The 22,267-nt window shown below is 39.8% G+C and overlaps 1 protein-coding gene across 1 annotated transcript; it reads left to right on the top strand.

Annotated features, from left to right (window-relative positions):
• Positions 1–764: 764 nt before the first annotated feature.
• On the top strand, positions 765–22,236 carry SMC2 (structural maintenance of chromosomes 2). Its single transcript, XM_009944393.2, has 24 exons — positions 765–932; positions 1,848–1,997; positions 2,704–2,826; positions 3,873–3,911; positions 4,111–4,221; positions 4,395–4,439; positions 5,389–5,622; positions 6,302–6,451; positions 7,124–7,357; positions 8,218–8,377; positions 10,019–10,136; positions 10,743–10,881; positions 11,117–11,236; positions 11,557–11,761; positions 12,354–12,489; positions 13,499–13,623; positions 14,457–14,650; positions 14,922–15,065; positions 15,772–15,966; positions 16,539–16,739; positions 17,556–17,672; positions 19,587–19,747; positions 20,614–20,761; positions 21,570–22,236. Exons 1-24 carry the CDS (start codon positions 765–767, stop codon positions 21,738–21,740), a joined length of 3,588 nt encoding a protein of 1,195 aa, XP_009942695.1. The 3' UTR covers positions 21,741–22,236.
• Positions 22,237–22,267: the final 31 nt, after the last annotated feature.

The raw sequence follows: 22,267 nt of genomic DNA, 5'->3' as shown, positions 1-22,267 counted from the left end.
CAGCCTCCACCAGGCGCCTCCTCTAACGGCCGCCGGTTCTCGGCGCCAGAATTTAACTGTGGCGGGCGGCTGGAGCGAGCGCCGGCGGTGAGGCACCGGGGCTCGAGGAGGGAGCGGCGCAGGCGGCAGGGCACCGGGGCTCGGGGAGGGGGCCCGCCCGGTTCCGGAGCTGCCACCGAGGTCTCGCTCGGCGGGGGCACCCGCAGGGTTGTGTGGCGGGGGTGTGGAGGCCAGGCGGCAGGCGGCGGCAGGGACGGGGCGGCTGCGTTCGCGGCGTCTGGGAGGCGAGGCTGCCGTCTTCCTGCCCCTCAGCCCTGCGGCGCGGTGGGGCTGAGCAGGTGGCAGTGCTGCTCCTGGGAGGGGAAGGCTCCCTTTCTGCCGGGCTGTGGGAGACCCAGGCCCTTCCCCTTCCTCCGTCGGCGGGCGGGCTAACGGTCAGCTCCCTGAGGAACCCGGGCTGTGCCGCAGTCTTCATAGGAACGGTGTGTGAAGTCACGTCGCTTGTAAGTGTTGAAGTAGAGGTTTTTGTTGAGGTGCTTCCTGCATCGGAGGCCTGCTTGGAATTATCTGTATATGAATGCGTCGTCTTTTTGTTGTAAAAGACGTGTTCTTTCTATTTTCTCACACATTTAGTTTGGCATGCGGTATGATTCGTTTGCTTTTTTTCTTTTTCCCCATTGAAATCTGTAGGATTATAATCTGGCTACCTTGCTTCGTATTCCTGGGAGGAGTGCCTTGTCAGGTCACTTGGGAACATAGAGAAGATGTACATCAAGTCGATTGTTCTTGAGGGATTTAAATCCTATGCTCAGAGGACTGAAATTCGTGGCTTTGACCGGTTATTCAATGCCATTACTGGCTTGAATGGTAGTGGCAAGTCTAATGTCTTGGACTCGATCTGTTTCCTGTTGGGAATCACCAATCTGTCACAGGTAAAGAGAGAGGGTTATTTAAGAAAGGTCTTTCTTCTGTCAGCAGCGTTTGGTATTACTCTCTTGAGTAATCTCCGGTGGAAGACCCGAAGTGGTGCTTCTATTAAAAAAAAAACAAAAGTTTCATTTATTTGGATTTTTCATTAACGTAAAACCGTGTCTCTGTAATTGTTGCTCATTCTTACATGAAGACTGAGTTACAGTTTCATCAATGTACTACAGTAGTTCAAAGTATGCAACTGAGAAGATTAGACTGAAAATACTCGCTTAAAAGGTAGCAGCCTCAAGCCAAAGATCTTTTACAGTTAAAAGCACTAACTTGTTTATTTGTAATAAACTTTTCACTTCTGCGTTAGGTCTTACAATTTGGCCAGCTGGTTCATCAGAAAAAAAAAAAAGCTGGTTTTCATGCAGTGCCTGCTATTTTAAAGATATGTTGGCTTTATTCTTATAAAAAAACCTCTGTGTGTTGAGATCAGTTTGAATGTGTGTTTTCAGCTGATTTTATTTCCTCCCTGCTGTAATTGTAGGCAAAGCCAACAAACCTCCAAGGAACGCTGTCTGAGTTGTTACCCTGTGAACTGCATCATGAATAATAAATGCTCTTTAAGTAAACGTACTGGTGACAGAACTAGTCATCTGGCATTTTCCTTTTTTTTTCCAAAAATTCAGTTTTTGTCAGGAATCTCTTGCAGAAACAATTAGCTGGCTCACTACAACTGACTGGCATGCTCTGCATGTGGTTTTACAATGCTAGTACCTTGCAGCTCCCGTGTGTCAGTCTCTCATTTGAACTCTTAAATCTACAGCTAGATTTGTATTTCTTTCATTCATTTCTCCAAAACCTGCAGTAGTGTAATGAAGCTGTGTGCTAAATTTATTTCAAAAATTTATTTATCTGTTCCATGGATTTAGGTGCGAGCTGCCAACTTCCAAGATCTAGTTTATAAAAATGGGCAAGCTGGAGTTACTAAAGCCATTGTGTCTATTACCTTTGATAATTCTGACAAGAAAGTAAGTCCACTGGGATTTGAAGCTAACAATGAGATCACCGTCACTAGGCAGGTGAGTAATATTTATATTTCTTAGTAACCTATATACCTTTTTACCATGCTCAACGGAATGACTTTCCAAGGAGGAAAAAAAAAAAAGGTAATTTTTAAAGTTCCTGAGTCTTTGCAATTGAAGCAGTGCTTCTACAGTGTAGTTAGTAACACAAACTGTAGAGGTAGATCCAGTGTACTAGATTAAAAAGTTGGAGTTACTTGGGTAATAAGTTTAATGTTGCTAAATATATTATATAAATAATGTTTCCTATAGACTTGCACAGAAACATAATAATGAAATAATGTTCCTAAAGCAAGTTATAATTTTTTATTTTGTAGCTTTTTCTTCTGCTTTCGTATTTCCCTCTTAATATATAAACTGTGTTTTAGATTTGGTCTCCAAGAACAAAGGAACCTTATCTTATGAGGCTGTCTCCCAAGTTTAAAAAAAAACCACAAAAAAACCTATAAACTTGTGGAATTTGGAAGTTTTCTTGTCAATATTGCCCTCAATGACTGATATTTCTTGTGTTTTATTTAGATATTTTAAATGTCTCTTCAGCAAGATCTGTTTTGATTCTGTGTAGCACACATACAGATGTGTATGCAAAGCTATAAACATGGGATTTGCTCAGATTTTTATTCTTTATGACAGCTTCTATTCTCATAATATGAAGTCATGTTTAAATCAGTCAAAGTTTCTTCTGTTTATTTTTCTTCTCCAGATTGTCGTTGGAGGTAGAAATAAGTATCTTATCAATGGTGTGAATGCTACCAATGCTCGTGTGCAGGATCTCTTCTGTTCTGTTGGACTCAATGTCAATAACCCTCACTTTCTCATTATGCAGGTATTGTGTGCATTTTTATAAAATGCAAAAAGAATAGAAGTTGCACTGAATTTGAGACAGGATAGACAGCAGAAGAACAGTTCATTTCCTAGTCAAAGAAAAGCAACTTCTTATCAAGTAAAAATCAAATGTCTGTTAAGTAGTGAAGATTTACACTGCAGCATAGTTTAACCCCAAAACATGTGTGTCTTATTGCACAAGACCTTGTGTACCCCTCAGGTAGCAAGCTTTTTCTGAAATATATTCCAATTTTATTTTCCTTTTTGTCTCTTTAACAGATGGGTGTCACATTTATTATTGTGCTAAAAAGACAGAGATTTTTGTTTCCTGTTATGTGTGTTCCATGTTAGACCATATTTTGAATGAAGTTGAGATACCTGCTTTCTTAAACCACAATTAACAAAGGAAGAGCTGACAAATTGAAAAGGCCCGTAGAAACATAAACACAGGGACTAGACAAATCCCTGAAATACTTGCAAGGAATAATAAAACAGAGCAGTATTTACTGTTTTAGATGGAACTGTCCCAGCTTAGGGGGGGAGGAGGAGGGGAGTAAGGGCAGTTTTGCACCTATTCTGCTTTCCCCTAGTTACAGAATCACAGAATCACAGAATGGTAGGGGTTGGAAGGGACCTCTGTGGGTCATCTAGTCCAGCCCTCCAACATGTGAGCTAAATCTCAAAAAAACCCAGTTTATGATTAAGAGCTCATTCAACATCAGAAACTCAGTAAGACTCTAGAACAAAATATGTACATTATTCCTTTAAGATGATGTTAGCAATGTGGAGGTTAAGCCTAAGAGAAGATATAAGGGCCATTTCAAGCTTGCTGCATGAAGAAGTGCCTGGTTTGAACTTTCAAGAGCAAAACAATTGAGTAATGAGGGTATCCTTCTAGCGAAAAAAGAGAAGAGAACCACGTCTGAGTTTATGATGTGACATATAAAAATGAGTGGGGTTTTTTGGGTTTAGGGTTTTGGTTTGGTTTGTTTTTTTACTGTTGTGTGGTACGCAACCACCATTCTTGTTTTATCATTCTGTCACCAGGGACGAATTACCAAAGTTCTAAATATGAAGCCGCCAGAGGTAAGAAAGTTGTGGGAGTTTTTTGTCTGAAGTTTTGCTGATTTTGTTTTTTATTACAAGAATCACTATGGGGGGGATGGGACAGGGGATGGAGAGCAAAAATAAAGGGTATTGGAGGGAGATGAGATGTTTAACTCAGTTTTGAGTTGAACCTATCTAATATAAGAAGAAACATACAGTTTTTGTCACATTATTTTAGATTTTAGCTATGGTTGAAGAAGCAGCTGGTATGAGGATGTATGAATGCAAAAAAATAACTGCCCAGAAAACCATCGAGAAGAAGGAAGAAAAACTGAGAGAAATTCGAATGGTACTACATGTTGGAAAGTATCCTTTATTTTTTGTGTTTGTTAAAGATAACTGAATAACTAGTGTAGTGTGGTTTCTAAGTCCTAGAATACTTACTTTCTGCACCTGGAACTAAGTATTCATGCTTAGACCTATAAAAGTTTTAAAAATCTGATCATCTGTTTTGTGTTTCAGGTCTTAAATGACGAGATCACTCCAACTTTACAGAAACTGAGAGAGGTATGGAAAAATTACAAAAGCGGTAGGGCCCCTAAAGTACTGAAAAAATACTTTCAGCTACCCTGAACCAGTATGTGGTGGCTAAAACAAGAGCATGATTTCAAGCTTTGTAGAATCTTCTAAGAGATAAATTTTATCTTCTGTCCAAATACAGAAAATGTGACATTCAGGTTCTCCAGAGGGGAATGTAGGGAGAAGGAAAAAAACAAGAGACCTAGATAAAAAAAGAAGATAAAAATTAGTTTTGAAAAAAACTTGTGTTAAATGATATTTCTGCTATACAATCAATTATGCATATATTGTTTTATCTAAGATTTTCCTAAGCAGGCCTTCAATGTACAATACCAAATCTGTTACTTAACATGGGGAATCCTTCCTCTTACCTACAATTAATAATGTTAGTAGAAGTTGTTAGAACATTTCTGTAACAGTCCTACTTAATATTATTCGTCCATCAAATTTTAGAGGGTTTTTCTTATTGCTGTCAGGGCTACAAGGATGGTGAGGGGACTGGAGCATCTCCACTACGAGGAGAGGTTGAGGGAGCTGGGCTTGTTCAGCCTGAAGAAGAGAAGGCTGCGAGGGGACCTTATAAATGCCTACAAATATCTGAAGGGTGGGTGTCAGGAGGATGGGGCCAAGCTCTTTTCAGTGGTGCCCAGTGACAGGACAAGGGGCAATGGGCACAAACTGAGGCACAGGAAGTTCCGTCTGAACATGAGGAGGAACTTCTTCCCTCTGAGGGTGACGGAGCACTGGAACAGGCTGCCCAGGGAGGTTGTGGAGTCTCCTTCTCTGGAGATATTCAAGACCCGCCTGGACAAGATCCTGTGCAGCCTACTGTAGGTGACCCTGCTTCGGCAGGGGGGTTGGACTAGATGACCCACAGAGGTCCCTTCCAACCCCTACTATTCTGTGATTCTGTGATTCTGTGATTCTGTCCCTTCAGGAACGAGCATCCTATCTAGAATACCAAAAAGTAGTACGAGCAATAGAACATTTAAGCCGCCTCTATATAGCTTATCAGTTTGTTCTGGCTGAAGAGACAAAGCTATCCTCCGCTGAAATATTGAAGGAAACGCAGGCTGATGTAGAGAAGCTTTTGGAATCAATTGCTGAAAATGAAAAGAAGTTGAGACAGCTTAATGAAGAAATAGCAGAGATGGAAAAAAAAAGGGATGAGGTAAGTAAGAACAGTCTTGCTTGTCAGAGTATCTGCATACAATGAGTTGTATGAGAAGGGAATTACATTTACAGATAATATACCCTTGAGTTTTTATCTTCTGGTGGGTTGTTTAGATTATACACTGCTCATTCTTATTCTTAGCTATTGTTGAAAGACATACATTTAAAGTTTTCATTTGTCTGGAATGCTTTACTTCCAATCTGTGTAAATGAATAATAACTGATGAATAGAAACTGTTTGCCATCATGTTTCCATTCTGTGCATTCAGTTGTAAGTTTTGCCAGAGACTTTTCCTCCCTTTTTGTTGATGTCTCAAAACAAATACACTTCAAGTAGGAAACTTGTGTTCAACAGAAATCAGTACTGACCTCAGTTTTGGGGGCTGTAAATTTGGTTAGATACAGGACAGCCCATAGGGTCTTTGGTTGCCTAAATACAGCTTTTGTTCAGGGACAGTGTCCCATGATATGGGACGATGTGGGGCTTCAGTAGTGGCTTCAAGTTAGTTTGAATTTTAGAGGGAAAAGATGTTCTGACCTGTTTGCATTCAGTCTTAAATATCTGGTCAAGCAGGCAGTTATCTCTTCTACATATAGTTGTGAACAGAGGGTGAAAGATTACAAATGCTGCATCAGTTTCTTAGGCTAAATTAAATTTCCTCTGTTTCTGATTTTAGGAAGTTGGTGGTACGCTCCGTTCACTGGAAGATGCTCTTTCAGAAATTCAAAGAAGTAATACTAGAGCACAAAGTGCCCTTGATCTGAAGAAGCAAAACTTAAAAAGTGAAGAGAATAAGTACAAAGAACTGGTAAAAAGTATGCAGGAGGTAAGACCTTTGTATATAATTTTCTTTAAACAGTAAATTAATTCAGATTGAGGGGGACAGCTGTTTTTTCTTACCTATTATGTTAAGAAAAATCCTGTGATTTGCAACAATTAAATCAGGAAAGCAGTAACAAATGGTAAGGACGTTATTTGATTTGTGCAGCATAGACAGTAGGTTCCTATTAGAAACAAATGTGACACATATACGAAGAAGGTGTAACTCTTTATGGTTGCCAACTTTCTGGTAAGGTCAGGAGAGATTCATATATGTTTGGAAGTATTATGCTTTCTGGACGTACGGTATTTTTAAAAATTAAAGGAGAAACTTCTACACTGTGTATTTCTGGCCGTTGATGGTTTTTTTTATGCAAGAGGAAGAAGAATACTTTAGTTTTTAGATATTGGAAAGAAAGAGCTATTTCTCATAGTTCTTGGGCAGTTATCATCTCTTCCTGTATTGAATCTTTCTGTAGATCTTCAGTGCACTCATGGGGCAAGCACATACTTCAAAGCATGCAAAGACAGATTGTAAGATCACAAAATCTGACACAGGGTCATAGAAATGTAGTTGACAAAACTACTCATAGCTCCTCATCTAAACAACGTGAGTTTAAAGTTAATGGGACTCAGGGTCTCTCTTCCTTTTTTGTTTTTGTTCATTGTTGTGCTAAAGGATTCTAAAGCATTAGTGTCAAAGGAGAAAGAATTAAAGAAGATGGAGGGAGAGCTAAATGCTTTACAGGAAGCAAGCACAAAAAATGCAGATGCTTTAGCTGCAGCACAACAGCATTTTAATGCTGTGTCTGCTGGCTTGTCCAGCAGTGACAATGGGGAAGAAGCTACTCTTGCTGGACAGATGATGACGTGCAAAAATGAAATCAGCAAAGCAGTAACAGAGGCTAAACAGGTAAGAACAAAAGCTTTTCCTATCTCAAACCAGCCTTTCTGCTTCTTTTGAAAATTATCTGAAAATCAAATGACACACTCTTGAAAGGTCAGTGAAAAGATTTGCAGAATAGCTATGCAAGATGTTTTACAAGTTGGCATATGCATTAAGGTGACTTTTTGGTAAAACAGGTCATTTAAAAAAATAAAATCCTTGTGTCAGTATAGACAAATAGGGAAAAGCTCTAACATTGCTGTGAGGAAGTATAGGAACTGGCATTTGAGACATGAAGCAGGACTCACAGTGCTAAAATGACTGACAGTATTAGATAGGAACAAATTAAAACTGCTGTCCATGATATGCATTCATACTGTAGAGATTTACTATATTTTGACTCCATGAAGTTTTACTAAAGATGTCTGAATGGAGAGTTCAGAAGAAACTTGTTTTCTCCTTAGTTAAATTGTGTGTTAGTCTCATGGCTGAAACAAATGCCACTTCTTTTGCTGTAAGATAGGAAGCCTCTGCTGGGGTAGTTCTCATAGTGGAATTTAAATTTTCAGAGTTGAGAGTACACCTTACTTGTCTCACTTGGGGAAAATAACAAGGACAGCTGTGTCCCACATTATTTTACCTTGTTTCTTCTTGGACTCTATTCATGTGCTAATATGAGTTACTGCATCCAAACGCATGATTTATTTTCTTATTTCCAAATCACATGTGCCCTTATTTTCAAAAGCCAAGGCTGCTTTTTGGCAGTTGTGACCAGTGGAAACTTCTACAAATTACATGAGCACCTTGTTGGTGCAAGTGTTCTAAATCTGCACCTGCAAGTGTCTCTTTGAAGATCTTCAGGTTCTATATTTTCTTGCTCCTTATAGGCTCAAATGAAGTTGAATTATGCACAACAACAGTTAAAGACAAAACAAGATGAAGTTAAAAAGATGGATGGAAGCTACAAGAAAAGCCAAGAAGCACTTCAAGCTGTCAGAAAAGCAAAAGAAAAATTAGAGAACGGAATGAAGAAGCTGAACTATAAAGGTGTGTACAGACTTCTGGTGCATAATTCTGGGGGAATCTGAAAAGGAATATAGAAATGTGGTGGGTTAACCCTGGCTGGACGTCAGGTGCCCACCAAAGCTGCTCTGTCACTGCCCCTCTTCAGCTGGACAGGGGAGAGAAAGTACAACAAAAGGCTCTTGGGTCGAGATAAGTACAGGGAGATCATTTGCCAATTACTGTCACAGGTGAAACAGACTTGACTTGGGGAAAGTAATTGATTGCAAATCAAAAGTCAGAGTAGGGTAATGAGAAATCGGAAGAAACCTTAAAACACCTTTCCCCCCCACCCCTCCCTTCTTCCCAGGCTCAGCTTCACTCCTGATCTTCTCTACCTCCTCCCCCCATGTGGCACAAGGGAAAGGGAATTGGGGTTACAGTCAGTTTGTTATGCATTGCGTTTGCAACTCCCTCATCACATTCTTCCCTGCTACAGCATGGGGACCCTCCCATGGATGACAGTCCTCCATGAACTGCTCCAACGTGAGTCCTTCCCACAGGCTGCAGTTCTTCACGAACTACTCCAGCCTGGGTCCTTTCCACGGGGTGCAGTGTTTCAGGAACAGACTGCTCCAGTGTGGCTCTGCCACAGGATCACAGGTCCTGCCAGAAAATCTGCTCCAGTGTGGGCTCCTCATGGATTCACAGCCTCCCTCAGGGGCCTCCCTGCTCCGACATGGAGTCCTGCCCGGGCTGCAGGTGGAGATCCGCTCCACCATGGACCTCCATGGGCTGCAGGGACACAGCCTGCCCCACCATGGTCTACTCCATGGGCTGCAGAGGAACCTCTGCTCCAGTGCCTGGAGCACCTCCTTCCCCCTCCTTCATTAACCTTGGTGTATGCAGAGTTGTTTCTCTCACACATTCTCACTCCTCTCTCCAGCTGCAGTTGCTGTTGTGCAGCAGCTTTTTTCCCCCTTCTTAACTATGTTATCCCAGAGGCGCTACCATTGTCACTGATGGCCTTGGCTTTGGCCAGCAATGGGTCCGTCTTGGAGCCAGCTGGCATTAGCTCGGTCTGACACATAAGCAAAGGAAAACAAAAATATTTACTGTCCACTTCTCAGCAGGTGATGTCCAGCCGCTTCCTGGGAAGTAGGACTTCAGTAAGCATAGCATCTGGTCTGGAAGACAAACACCTTAGTAATGAATGCCCCCTGCCCTCCTCCTTTCTCTGAGGTTTTATTGCTGGGCATGACTTCATGTGGTGTGGAATATCGCTTGGGTCAGCTGTTCTGGTTGTGTCCCCTCCCAACCTCTTGCCCCCCCCAGTCTACTGGCCTTTGGAGGAGATGGAAAAAGTGACCAACCTCCCTATTCCTTCCTGCTTTTCCTTCCCTAAAACACTTGTTAAAGTTCATTGCTCATTCCAGGTAATATTTTTTGCAGAAGTTATTCAAAACTGTAAACTGATATTCCAGAATGACATTCAGAGAAGCACATCAGACTTTAAACTCTTTCTTTGCATCTTTGGTATTGTGAATGGTGTTAATTTGTCTAAACTGGAAATCTACAAAGAATTTCAGAAAGTCTTTTGATGAGGTATTCTTTACATAAATGTATATGAACAGTGTAACGTACCAGTTTTTAGCTGAAATATTTCTATGCTCTGGATGTTTGTAGAAGAGAAAGAAGCAGCCCTTTTAGCAAAAAAGAAGACATTGACTCGTGACATCAGCCAACTGAGAGGATTATATGAAGGCTTAATGGCAAAGTTTCCTAATCTCCAGTTTGAATACAAGTAAGAGCTCAATGTGATTCTAAAAGATACTTGAAAGTGCTTGTTGGGGCATTTTGTGCCTGGCTTATGGGACTTGGAGGATAACTCCATCAGGTTGCTCAGCTGTTGCTTTCCTTTTAGTGCCAGTGAATAATGACTATCTTACCTGCGATGCAAGTGAAGGGGGGGTGGGGGAAGTCAGGAAATGTTAAATGAATTAATGGACAGCAGGGAAAATGATACAGTCATTCTTAAATGACAGCCTTCTCAAAATCACTGAATTTTAAAAGTTTTGTATGATAGTGTTTGCAAGCCATAACTCAACTTCAGTAGCTAAAACTGTAGAATCCAAAGGTCTAAACTGAAAAAATATGTAGTCATTACTTTTCAGAGTCCTGCCTGAGGACTGTGACTAGATTTCTCTAAAGACTTTGTAGCTGACTCTTCATTGGGAAGTCTCTTGTCCGGGAGTATTTAAATTAACCATTATCTGCGTATTTTTTCCGGATAGAATTTAGAATTTCTTATGCCAACATAATAAGCAGTATGAGTTTTTAAATATAGATCCTTGAAGATGTGTGGGAGAGAAACAAACATGTGATTATTATAATTCAAATTTATTTTAAGGGATCCAGAAAAAAATTGGGATCCAAACTGTGTGAAAGGCCCTGTTGTGTGTCTCGTCACTGTGAAAGATCTGTCCAAAGCAAAAGCCCTAGAAGCGGTGGCTGGAGGGAAACTCTATAACATTGTTGTGGACACAGAGGTATGTTTATTACTTTAGCACAGAACTCCTAAATGATGATGTTCAGGGTTAGCAAGCATGTGCATTCTTACTGAGTGCTGAAGAGGTGGTTTGTATCACATACATGTTTAAATTAGATCTAGAGAGTCATGCATAGTTGTGGTCAACAATATATTCCTCTTGCAATGCCCTAATGTCTTACTTTACAAAATCAGTTATATATTTAGGTATGTTTTGTAACTCTTCTTGTTTTGAGGTTACTGGAAAAAAGCTTTTAGAAAGGGGTGAACTAAAGCGCCGGTACACCATCATTCCACTAAACAAAATTTCAGCCAGGTGTGTTGGACAAGACACTGTCAAGTTGGCCCAATCCTTGGTATGTGAATAAATACACATTGACATTATTTTGTTTGTGTACCTTTTTTATTTTGTTTCTTTGCTAAAGACATGGGCAGCTTAGTGGCTATACCAATAAGAATTTCTATAGGATTTGAGGGTATCTTGATTTTAATTTTTTTTCTTTGTATCCTTTCAGCTATGTGGTGTTTAAATAGATATTAAATATTTCACTTTTAACTGAAATTGTTTTCAAATCTAATGATGTTTTTAGAAAGTTTTTATCAAGAGAAGACAGATACTAAATTTGAAAATTCTTACAACTTAAGGCATACTAATTGCATTTCATTTGATTTCTAGGCTGGTCTTGATAACTTGCATTTAGCCCTTTCTCTAGTTGGATACGAGTCTGAACTGCAGAAAGCAATGGAATATGTCTTTGGAACAACACTGGTCTGTAATAACATGGATAATGCTAAAAAAGTGACCTTTGACAAAAGGATAATGACAAAAAGTGTAACGCTTGATGGAGACGTGTTTGACCCTCAGGGTACTTTGCATGGAGGTAATTGCGGTTGTTTGTTTTTTTTTTCATATAATAATACTGTGTATCTGTTGATTTGTTTACAGCTCGGCATGTTTTTTATAAAAATGAGCAGTAACCTTTTTGTTTAGACTCATGCTGGAGATAACATGATCTATTTGAGCAAAGATTTGTCAGTCTTGAGCTGAAATAGATTGATTAGACTTAAAAAATTAATGGCAAACTATTTGCATAAAGTAGTTTAGATTTTAAATCCTTAAATTTTGTTTGACTATGTAATCTGCTTGGAAGGAGAAATGCTTTGAATTCAAGCATTTTTAAAAAGTAATTTATAATTAATTGAGGTAGTCTCGTAAGTTATGAAAAGTTAATTGATTTCACAGGAAATGCATGTGTAGTATTCAAAGTCTGCAGAACTAGATTCTGTAACAGAAGAGGTAGTCTTTTTCCACTGAGAACTACTGTAACTTTAGCCTAGCTGACTTTCTGTTTTTTAACTAAAACATATCATCAACCTGCATCATTGTTAACGTTTAGAATTTGCTATTTGCCAGTGGTGAATCAACTAGTGTAATTCCAGTTAGCTTGACTTTGCTTTTTTTTCACTGAACAGGTGCGTGCTCACAGGCTGCACCAATATTGTCTAAACTTCAAGAAATGAAAGACGTTCAAACAGAACTCAAGGCAAAGGAATCTGAACTTGAGACTGTAGAGAATGAACTGGCAAGCTTGAAGGATGTTGCTGAAAAGTAAGGTTTGCCCTATCGCTTCTTTTATATAACTGAGTAAGTGTAATGTAAAGAAGTATTTCTGGAGGGCATAGGGCCTGCGGAGAATGTAATGTGCAGAAAATTATTCCCTTCCTCCCTCCTCCCTCTCTTCTCCACCAGTTTAATTTGTAAGTACAGCAATCAACAAGCAAATTTAGTTTTGGATAACACACACAAGAAAACTTTATTTTGGGTAATGCAGGGAAAAAAATGGCCTACAGTGATGATCTGCTTGAAATCACTTGAAGTTTTCCAGAGTTTCATGAAGTCCACATGAAGAGTGGATCTGTTCCAGTCATATTTTGTAACACCCATACAGAACTGGGGTTTGTGATAGCTCATATTTTTCTCCCAAGAAAATGAAGGGGAATATCTGAGTGATACTGCTGCAAGGATTTGAACTGAATAATTTCAAGTATATTTGATCTTCAGCTACTCAGTTACTGAAGATCTTTTTAAAAGATGGAATATAAAAATAGGTTTTGTCACTTCTGTAAAAGTCTCATAAGGAGGTAGTGTTGTGTAATGTGCAGCAGAAATAAATCTACTAGCTGGATTTATTTTTCAAATTCTTTTGAGTTTAGTACACTTCCAGAAATACGACCAAAAGGAAGAAACAAGTTTTACTTGTATATGTATTTTCTTTAATGCTTCAGCCTAGCATCTGTCACGCTGCCAGCTGGAAAAAAGTGAGCTCTGAACTGTTGCCAAATTGCACCTTATTTGGGCAACATAACCAGGAGTTATTATATATATAGATATTATAACTTACGTATGCACAAACTTCATGATTGCTGTTAAAGAAATTATGTCAAGACTTTAATGCTTTTGAGCTTATTTGTACTGTACTCATCATTGTACCTCACATTAGAATAGGAATATAAGTATTTATTTATCTAGTTATTTCTGTATGTACATACTTCAACTTGGAAACTGAAGTGCTGGGTACCCTTTATTATAGCAGTGTATATCACAACTGTCTTCAAAGGTACCAGCAACTCAAGCAGCAGTGGGAGATGAAGTCTGAGGAAGCAGAGGTGTTGCAAACGCAGCTTTGCCAAAGTGCGTATCACAAACATGAGGAAGAGCTGCTCGCCCTGAAGAAAACCATTGGTGACAAATGTGTTCTTAATCTTTTAACTGAAAACTAATTGCTGAGAACAAGATGGATACTTGGCTGTTTGAGTAGTGGAATCTTTGCTGAAGAAAAAATATTTTTCGCTTTGAAAATACTAGCTTTATATTTTGCAATATGTAACAAATACAGAATCGTGGTAGACTTGCATGGAAGTGATTCACATAAGGTTGATCATTCTCTTGTAGTGAAGGCTATATTCTTATTAAGTGTTTTATATACTATATAATAAAAGGGAAAATGGGTTTGCAGGGAAGTTTTAAAATTGATTTAATCCCGTATTTGAGTACTCTTTGTTTTTTCCAAGCCATCTGTTTCTGTAGATACTTAACATTAGCAATATAAATAGTTTGCATAACAAGAAAGCATTGGAAAGAAGGACTCTTTGTATAGCTAAGGAAAAATGTAAAAGTAAGCAAATGCAGCAAGAACTAAAACATCTAAAGAAAAAAGATGGACAGAAGTGATACATACGTAGCCATAGTATTCTAGGGATGAGGTGATGTCTTATTAGGCAGCCACCTGATTAATTACTTCCTGAGCGTATGATTTGGCATATACTTGCCCCTGTAAAAAACAAAAAGAGCTAAAAAAAGGCTTATCTTCATTAATTTTAATGACTAGTTGTTTGTTTGGTGCCCTACCAATATCTGGTAACAAGATCATTGAAATAGCTGACTTCAGTAACTAGCAAACATAAAACCACTTTTTTCTGTTAGAGGCCAAGACTCATTTATTTCAGTTGGAGTAGAGGGTGTAAATTTAAAGATAAGAACAATGCTCAGTCTCAGTACTGTACTTGTTAATTCAGCGGAGTGTGAAGAGACATTAAAGCAAACTGAAGAGAACCAAAAGAAAGCAGAAGACAAATACAAAGTATTGGAGAATAAAATGAAAAATGCAGAAGCAGAATGTGAAAAAGAACTAAAAAATGCCCAGCAGAATCTAGATGGTGTGAAGAAGGCGGCAGACACTTCAAGCAAAAAAATGAAAGAAAAGCAGCAGGTAAAATTTAACCACGGTTGGCAAATTTCTCAATGTCAAAAGTAGTTGCAGTAATCAGAAAGTTTGATTCTCCTGAAGTTTTAATACTGTCAGTTTTGGAACTTAACATATTACTCTGTAGTCATTGATGTAGAAATTGCTGATTCTTTGAGATTGTTGCCTTGCTGAAGAATGGCTACTGTTAATTTGCTACAGCATTTACTACATCAAACTGAATCTTACTTCTTTCCATTTAAGTATAACTGCAATAAATTTGAAAACATGTCTCTAGGAAGTTGAAGCTTTAGTTCTGGAACTTGAAGAGCTAAAACAAGAACAGGCTTCCTATGAACAACAGATAGAGGCTTCTGATAAAGCAATCAAGTCCTACCAGGAGCAGGTTGATGCCATGACAGCTGAGGTGTCTAAGACAAAGGTAAAAGCGAATACTGTGTTTCATTATCTGTGTGGATCTGACTAAAAATATGATCCCCTAAAGGTCAAATTGTAATGTGTGTTGTTTTGTTTGGATTTTCTTGCCAGTACTCAATTAAGTTTAGCCTAGGTGGTTATTTTTTGGCTTCAGTCCAGCGGAGGGCTACGAGGATGGTGAGAGGACTGGAGCATCTCTCGTGTGAGGAAAGGCTGAGAGAGCTGGGCTTGTTCAGCCTGGAGAAGAGAAGGCTGCGAGGGGACCTAATAAATGCCTATAAATATCTCACGGGTGGGTGTCAGGAGGCTGGGGCCAGACTCTTTTCAGTGGTGCCCAGCGACAGGACAAGGGGCAATGGGCACAAACTGAGGCACAGGAAGTTCCGTCTGAACATGAGGAAGAACTTCTTCCCTCTGAGGGTGACGGAGCTCTGGAACAGGCTGCCCAGGGAGGTTGTGGAGTCTCCTTCTCTGGAGATATTCAAGACCTGCCTGGACGCGGTCCTATGCAGCCTGCTGTAGGTGACCCTGCTTCGGTGGGGGAGTTGGGCTGGATGATCCCCAGAGGTCCCTTCCAACGCCTGCCCTTCTGTGATTCATTACCACGTGTGTATTTTTTCTCCTTCCTTGCTGTGTCCTTCTCTTCTAACAACTGTCTAACACCAACCTTTAAAAGAACCTAATAAATGGCTGTTTGATTTGCTTTTTAGGAATCTGTAGAGAAATCGCAGCAGGACCTGGCCAAGCAAAAGGAAGTAATTTCATTACAGAGTAATGCAATTAAAGCCAAATTTGCCAAGGTTGTAAAATACAGAGAACAAAATAATGAATCGCAGTTTAAGATTAAAGCATTAGAACACAACATCAGCAAACATCAACAAGAGACCGCTGATGCTGCTGCCAAGGTATTTCAGAACTGTGCTTTCCCTTGCAGCTTGTGACAAAGAATGGTTATTTCCCTTGCCATGTGCAAAGGAAATGGCATTTGTTCTTAATAGGCACTATGATATTTGCAGCTCTTGATCTGAAAAGTTTTATTCCATAAGAAGGGGGTGGAAATTTTAAGTTGTACCAGAGGTTATCAGTATGGACTATGAGTAGATTACAGTGAGAAGGTGATCAACGAGAAGAACATTCTGACTATATGGACAAATTAGGTAATGAATTAAAGCAGCTAATCCCAAGATTTAATGACAGTGGCTTAGTCAAGGTATAGAAAAATGTGTTCCAAGCACATGTGATGGGTATGTGTGAAAACTCATATATGTATGGGTAGATGTGAAATCTGTGTTCACACACAGTCTCGGAAATCATGTGAACCACTGTAAAGGTACACGTGTGCTGTGTTGGGATAGAAGAATTAATGTTGTAGAGTAACTTCAGGATGTAGCGTAGTTTATTGTAGTTTATTTTATCGTAAATTTTCACATTTGAGAAGGGGGGGGAGATGCGCTTCAGCATATCTTTCTGTTTACAGGTGACCAAAATGCTGGAAAAGTACGAGTGGATAGCTTCAGAGAGACCACTTTTTGGTCAGCCAAACACAGTCTATGACTTCAACACTAACGATCCTAAAGAAGCAGATGAGAAGCTGCAGAAATTGCAGGAGAAAAAAGACAAGCTGGGAAGGAACGTAAACATGAGAGCTATGAATATGCTTTCTGAGACTGAGGAGAGGGTAAACATTCTGGGCTTTAACCTTTAAAGACTGGGCAGGTTGAGTATATGGTGTTACGTATAATGTAGCTTTATATTTTCATATGGTCTATCTCTGAATGCAATAAAAATAAAACTAAACCTTCGTGAGATAGCAGGAAACCTTTTGCTATGTCTTTTAAACTATTCTTGCATTTTGAACTATTCACTTGTGCTCTAGTTTTCTAGGTTATGCATGATCTTGAGTTTGGATGGTCAAAGGGACAATTCCATTCCTCCCTAACCCCGTCCATCCTAAGTTGGCAGCAGCAGCACCAGACAGGCTTTTTGGTATCCATTGCAGTATCTGAGAATCACATACTTTATTAAAGGTTGCAGGTCAAAAACCTGTTCATCTTGAAGATGTACCAGGGTTGTCTCGAATTCATCTGTATCATAAGGGTATTCCAGGATTATCTCAAAACAGTCCACTGACTGACACTTCAACTTTTCTAATCTTGTTTAATAATTAGAATTGGCCTGTTCTTCCTGTCAGCCTCTGGAAGCATACTTTCTTCTAAGGAAAAGCAAATGAAACATAAGTAACCTGGTTAGGTTACAGAGTAATGTTGGTCTTCCCCTTTGCCCATTGTTGAAAATTCTAATGCTTTAATTTGCAAATAATACCATAAAACTTAAATCCTGCGTATAGCTAAATGAATGCTTTGGATTTCAGTCTTCTGCTTAATGGCTATTTCATAGTTACAAAAATGATAAACAGTGGAACTTGTAAGAGTAGCACAAAATGTGTTTGAGCACAATGTTCATTGAAATCAATCTTTTCTTCTCACTGCACCAGTACAATGACTTAATGAAGAAAAGAAGAATTGTAGAGAATGACAAGGCAAAAATTCTTGCAGCCATTGAAGAGCTTGACCACAAGAAAAATGAAGCTTTACATATTGCTTGGAAGAAGGTATGACACTTTACAATCTAGTCTTAATATTTTAGCAAAGGATCATATTTATTTTAGATTACAGTTTTGCCTTTTTCCATGGGGGAAAAAAGAGTATGCCTTTTCGAGATCTGATTTCCCTTGTCTAGTGTTTAAATTACAAAACAACACTTTTTCTGCTGTTTGATACTACTTTTGAGAATAAGACTTGAATTCTCTGAGAATTATGACGATGCCGTGAAAAGCCGGAGTCGAAGACTCAATAGTCGGACTATTAAGCAGGTATTCTTTATTACGGCGCCGGGCACACGGGGGATCTCTCCCCCAAACGTGCGCACCAAACACCGTGTCATTTCAGGTTAAATACAGTCACAATATACATAGTCATTATGTTTCCAAGAAATGCTTAGCATATTCATGACTTTCCCACGAACTAATTAGCCGATGTTAATGTCTTACACGCATGTCTGTTAGCATCCTTGGGTGGTCTTTGGGGGTCCCATGATGAAGGCTCATACTCCTCATCACAGTGTCCGCTGGCTGACCTTTGTTTCTGCGCAGACTCAGTTCTAAGATTACGTATACCGTGTCCTTCCAGGTTGTTTTGCTCCGGTCTTGTTGCCCTCTTGGTGCCTCGTTATCTCTGTAGCTTGGTGCATCTGCCCTCCCAAGGCCGAGCTGTCTGGGGTAGAATTATTTAGGAGCCTCTCTATCTTAGAGCTGTCCTGCCTTCTCAAAACAGCAAGGATCTACTTTAGTTTAATTACAATCACTCTAGTAAATGGAAATTTTACATTTTCGGGTATCAAATGAGATACAGCTGCACCTGCAGAACTACTTTACAATTCCTGTTTAGTGCCCACAAAAATTTAAGCAAGGTTAAGCTACTGGCATGCTGAAATCATTGTCGCTCATGTGGAAGTTGGACAAAACAGTGATACAGTCCATTTTTGTTTGCTTAAACTAGTATTTGATTGGAGTTAATCTGGTTCTGTGTAGCCCTGTACAGCGTGGGGCTGTGGACCTGGGCTACTGCTCCTGTCACTGGTAGGACAGGTAATACTGGAACAGAGCAGCAGCTGTTTCTGTAACCTAAGCACTCTGCCGCCTTACTAGTTCTCTCATATGAACTACAAAAAAAGGTGTGAAATTTTCCCTTTCTACACGGAAAGCTCTTGACACATTCTTTTCTGCTCTACCAGGAGAACTTGTACTTTTTGGCCTTTGAGAAAGTCAATTATATCCAAGATAAAATTGCTCACAAATGGAGTATTGGTTTTAATTATTACTGCCCGTACTCAGGATACCACTGAAAGAATGGTACCTTTTCATTGCAAAATCGTGTTTGGTAAAAACTAGCAAATTCTATTTAAAAGAGTCAAGGATGGTGGAATAAGCATGTTCTCAGGTGCATTCCTTGACCTAGGAGATTTTAATCTGTGTTTACAAAGTTGCTTCCCATCCAATAGCTGAACATTGCTTAAGAAATCCTGGGAAGAAAAGGGGTGGGGAGGATGCCAATGTGTGCCTCTTACAAGGCGCTTATATTTTTAATAGTCCTTTAAGTGGGAGAAATCACCATTTACCAGATCGTAAATCTGAGGAAGGGCATAACCATTTCCACGGCTGATACCATAAAGAAGCCTTCTAATTATTTCTTTCATTTGATCCTTCTAAAATGCTTAGTGTAAGGTGTCCTCTCTCTATGTATGTGTCCTTCCATGTTGCTTCTATTTTCAGTGCAGAGAAAATAGCATTTTCCATGTGCTGACACTTTCTCACTATCCTGTATGTGCTAATCTTCAAGACATAAGAAGTCATTGGGTTAAACTGGGCAAGATGTTCAGAGTGTGGTGCAGCTTACCACTAAGACTTCAGCTCTGTGTGCCCTTGATTCGAAGCACGTACATACGTCTCTTACGGTCTGACTGCCAGGTGAATGAAGACTTTGGTTCAATTTTCTCAATGCTGCTACCAGGAGCCAAGGCCATGCTGGTAGCCTCTAAGACCCAGAACATCTTGGATGGCCTGGAGTTCAGAATTGCCTTAGGAAACACCTGGAAGGAAAACTTATCAGAGCTTAGTGGAGGACAAAGGTGGGTGAACTTTGTGGGGTTTTCTTGTTTGTCTTACATTGCAGTTGTGTGTGTGATTGGTATGTCTAGCTAATTATAGTCAGAAAAGCAAAAAATTAATCTTTTTTTCTAGCCAAGTTAGGGACTCTTGTCGCCTTCCAGCCTCCCTAAATGTTGAAAGCTTTATAAATTCAGTTTGCTCAGAGAGGAATCTGACTTAGAACGATGGATTGCTTGGCATATGTTAACAAACAAAACTTCACTCCGTGGAGAAGTGACAAAAAATTAATTGGGTGGTGAGAAAACAGCAGTTAACTCTAGGTGGTACTGAGGTACTGTTGGATTAAATGCTCGAGCCTTTGAGCTGTAATCTCAAAAATCTATATAGACAGGTTCTGCCCTGGTGTCAAAGTAGCGTCATCGTGACAGTTTTCTTCCCCAGTGGTTACAGCTACCGTGTAGGGTATGTGCTCCTTTGCAACTTCTAAGGAAAAATCTAACAAACTGAAAAGCAGAAACAGAATTTAGGAAGAGGCGTGGCAGAGATACAGAACTTTCTGAAGGACAGAATGCTTCAACAACTGTACGTTGAAAAACAGCACTGCAAAGTTCAGCATTGAAAATGGGTAAAGCAACAGCATGATTTTAAGTATCATCACTCAGCTAACCTGATCTTCCGATAAAAGAGTAAGTAACGTTTGCCACCACTGGCAGAAGGCTTCACGATTTGAAATGAGAAGTCGTGGCAGAAGCTGTCATTCTGTCTCTGCAGAACTCACAGCATGAGCCCGCTTCTGAGAGGGCGTTTTGTTTGTACCACACAACTGCTGCCACAAAAGCCCCTCAAACCAGAGGGTAAAACATGACTTTCTTGTTCTCTCTGGTAGATCATTGGTGGCCTTGTCCTTGATCTTGGCCATGCTCCTCTTCAAACCTGCCCCAATTTACATCTTGGATGAAGTGGATGCAGCGCTTGATCTCTCCCATACCCAGAACATTGGGCAGATGCTGCATACTCATTTCAAGCACTCGCAGGTATGGTCTTGGAACTGCTGTGATCATCTGTTTACGCACTTTGTCATTTTCAGAGGCAGTCTGACACTTGAGGGGTCTCAGATGTTCGGGTATTTTATTCCAGAGATGGATGTGTTACTTCTAAGTTGTTTCAACTGGAAGTTACACTGATGATACGGCAACTGTGAAACTTCTGAGCATCACGCTTTAATGTATGCCGTTGGTGCAGTGGCTACAAAAGAGGAAGCAATTGGGAAGAATGTCTGTGATATGATTAATTTCAGGCATGACCCACATCCCGAGTTGTTTGTTTTGCTAGAGTTCTTTAACCTGAGCTTTAAAAATATTTTATTTTTGACCCTGTTGACATAAGCCACAGGCCCTAGTGGAAAGAATCTCTGTATCACTGGCCTGTGGATGAAAAACAGTCTGTAGAACTCAAGAAGCTTACTGCTCCGAGTGAAAGGCAGTACCTATCTGTGTGGTGGTAGGATGTGATCGTTCCAAGTGATGACAGAGAGAAGGGAAACGTTAGTTACCAGTATTGTAAAATATTTTGAGCAGTGTCTTTAGACTGTGGAAGATGCTGCATTCTTCCAGGATATGTGGCAACATTGTTTCCACGGATTGATGCACCAAGAAGGGGTACTCTGTTGTGGTGAGTATCACAGGCGTCCCATGCGTGTTTAGAATGCTTTTCGAAGAATTACCACCAAGATACTGGCCAGATAAAGTAAAAGGAATCCTGATTTTAGAAGCCTTTTCTAGTGTTGCTTAAAGTCTTTATTCGGATGGCAGCATTTACCTTTAGCTTTCTGGTTTGTTTTAGTTCATTGTGGTGTCCCTGAAGGATGGCATGTTTAACAATGCAAATGTCCTCTACAAGACCAAGTTTGTGGATGGCGTGTCCACTGTTACAAGATACGATCAGTTTCAAGGCAGAAGTCCTGCGTCTCCCATGAAGAAAGCCTGGAAAGCACAGAAGAGTGACAAAAAGTAACCTGCAGAAGTGGGAAGCTTCGTCACTGGCCTTTCATGTGCAGTATCAGCTTCTTAAGTGTATAGCTAGGCCAGGAAGAAACTCTCTAATACTAACTTTTCTAAAAAAATTATTTTTTATCTTGAAATACTCCTGTTATGTTTTAGCTGTTAGTTCACACCTGCGCCTTACTAAGAATGAAAATGCTTAGGGGACTTTGCTCTTACCTCTTAGACTTTCACCTGAACTAGCCACATTTATTCCTTTTGGTGTCCTTTACATAATTCCCATCACCCATCTCTGAGCATTTTCACAGAAACATACATAAAAGGGAGCTGAAGCCTCTGAATGAGGAAAATTGATTTGACTTTAGTGTTTACAGCATTCAGAAAAACTGTTGCAAAATGTAAACTGTCTTTGTCTCCTGTTGTCAAATACCTGTGGCATACCAATGTTTAAGCTGCTGTAATAGTTTCTAAGGAGCAAGGCAATCATCAGTTTCAACTCACAAGCTATCAGTGCAGCACATTTCAAAAACTGTAAAAATC

The sequence above is a fragment of the Opisthocomus hoazin genome, chromosome Z, assembly GCF_030867145.1.
Source record: "Opisthocomus hoazin isolate bOpiHoa1 chromosome Z, bOpiHoa1.hap1, whole genome shotgun sequence".
Taxonomy (NCBI): Eukaryota; Metazoa; Chordata; class Aves; order Opisthocomiformes; family Opisthocomidae; genus Opisthocomus; species Opisthocomus hoazin.
Note: the sequence above shows the minus strand (reverse complement) of the source record. Positions and strands in the feature narration are given on the sequence as shown.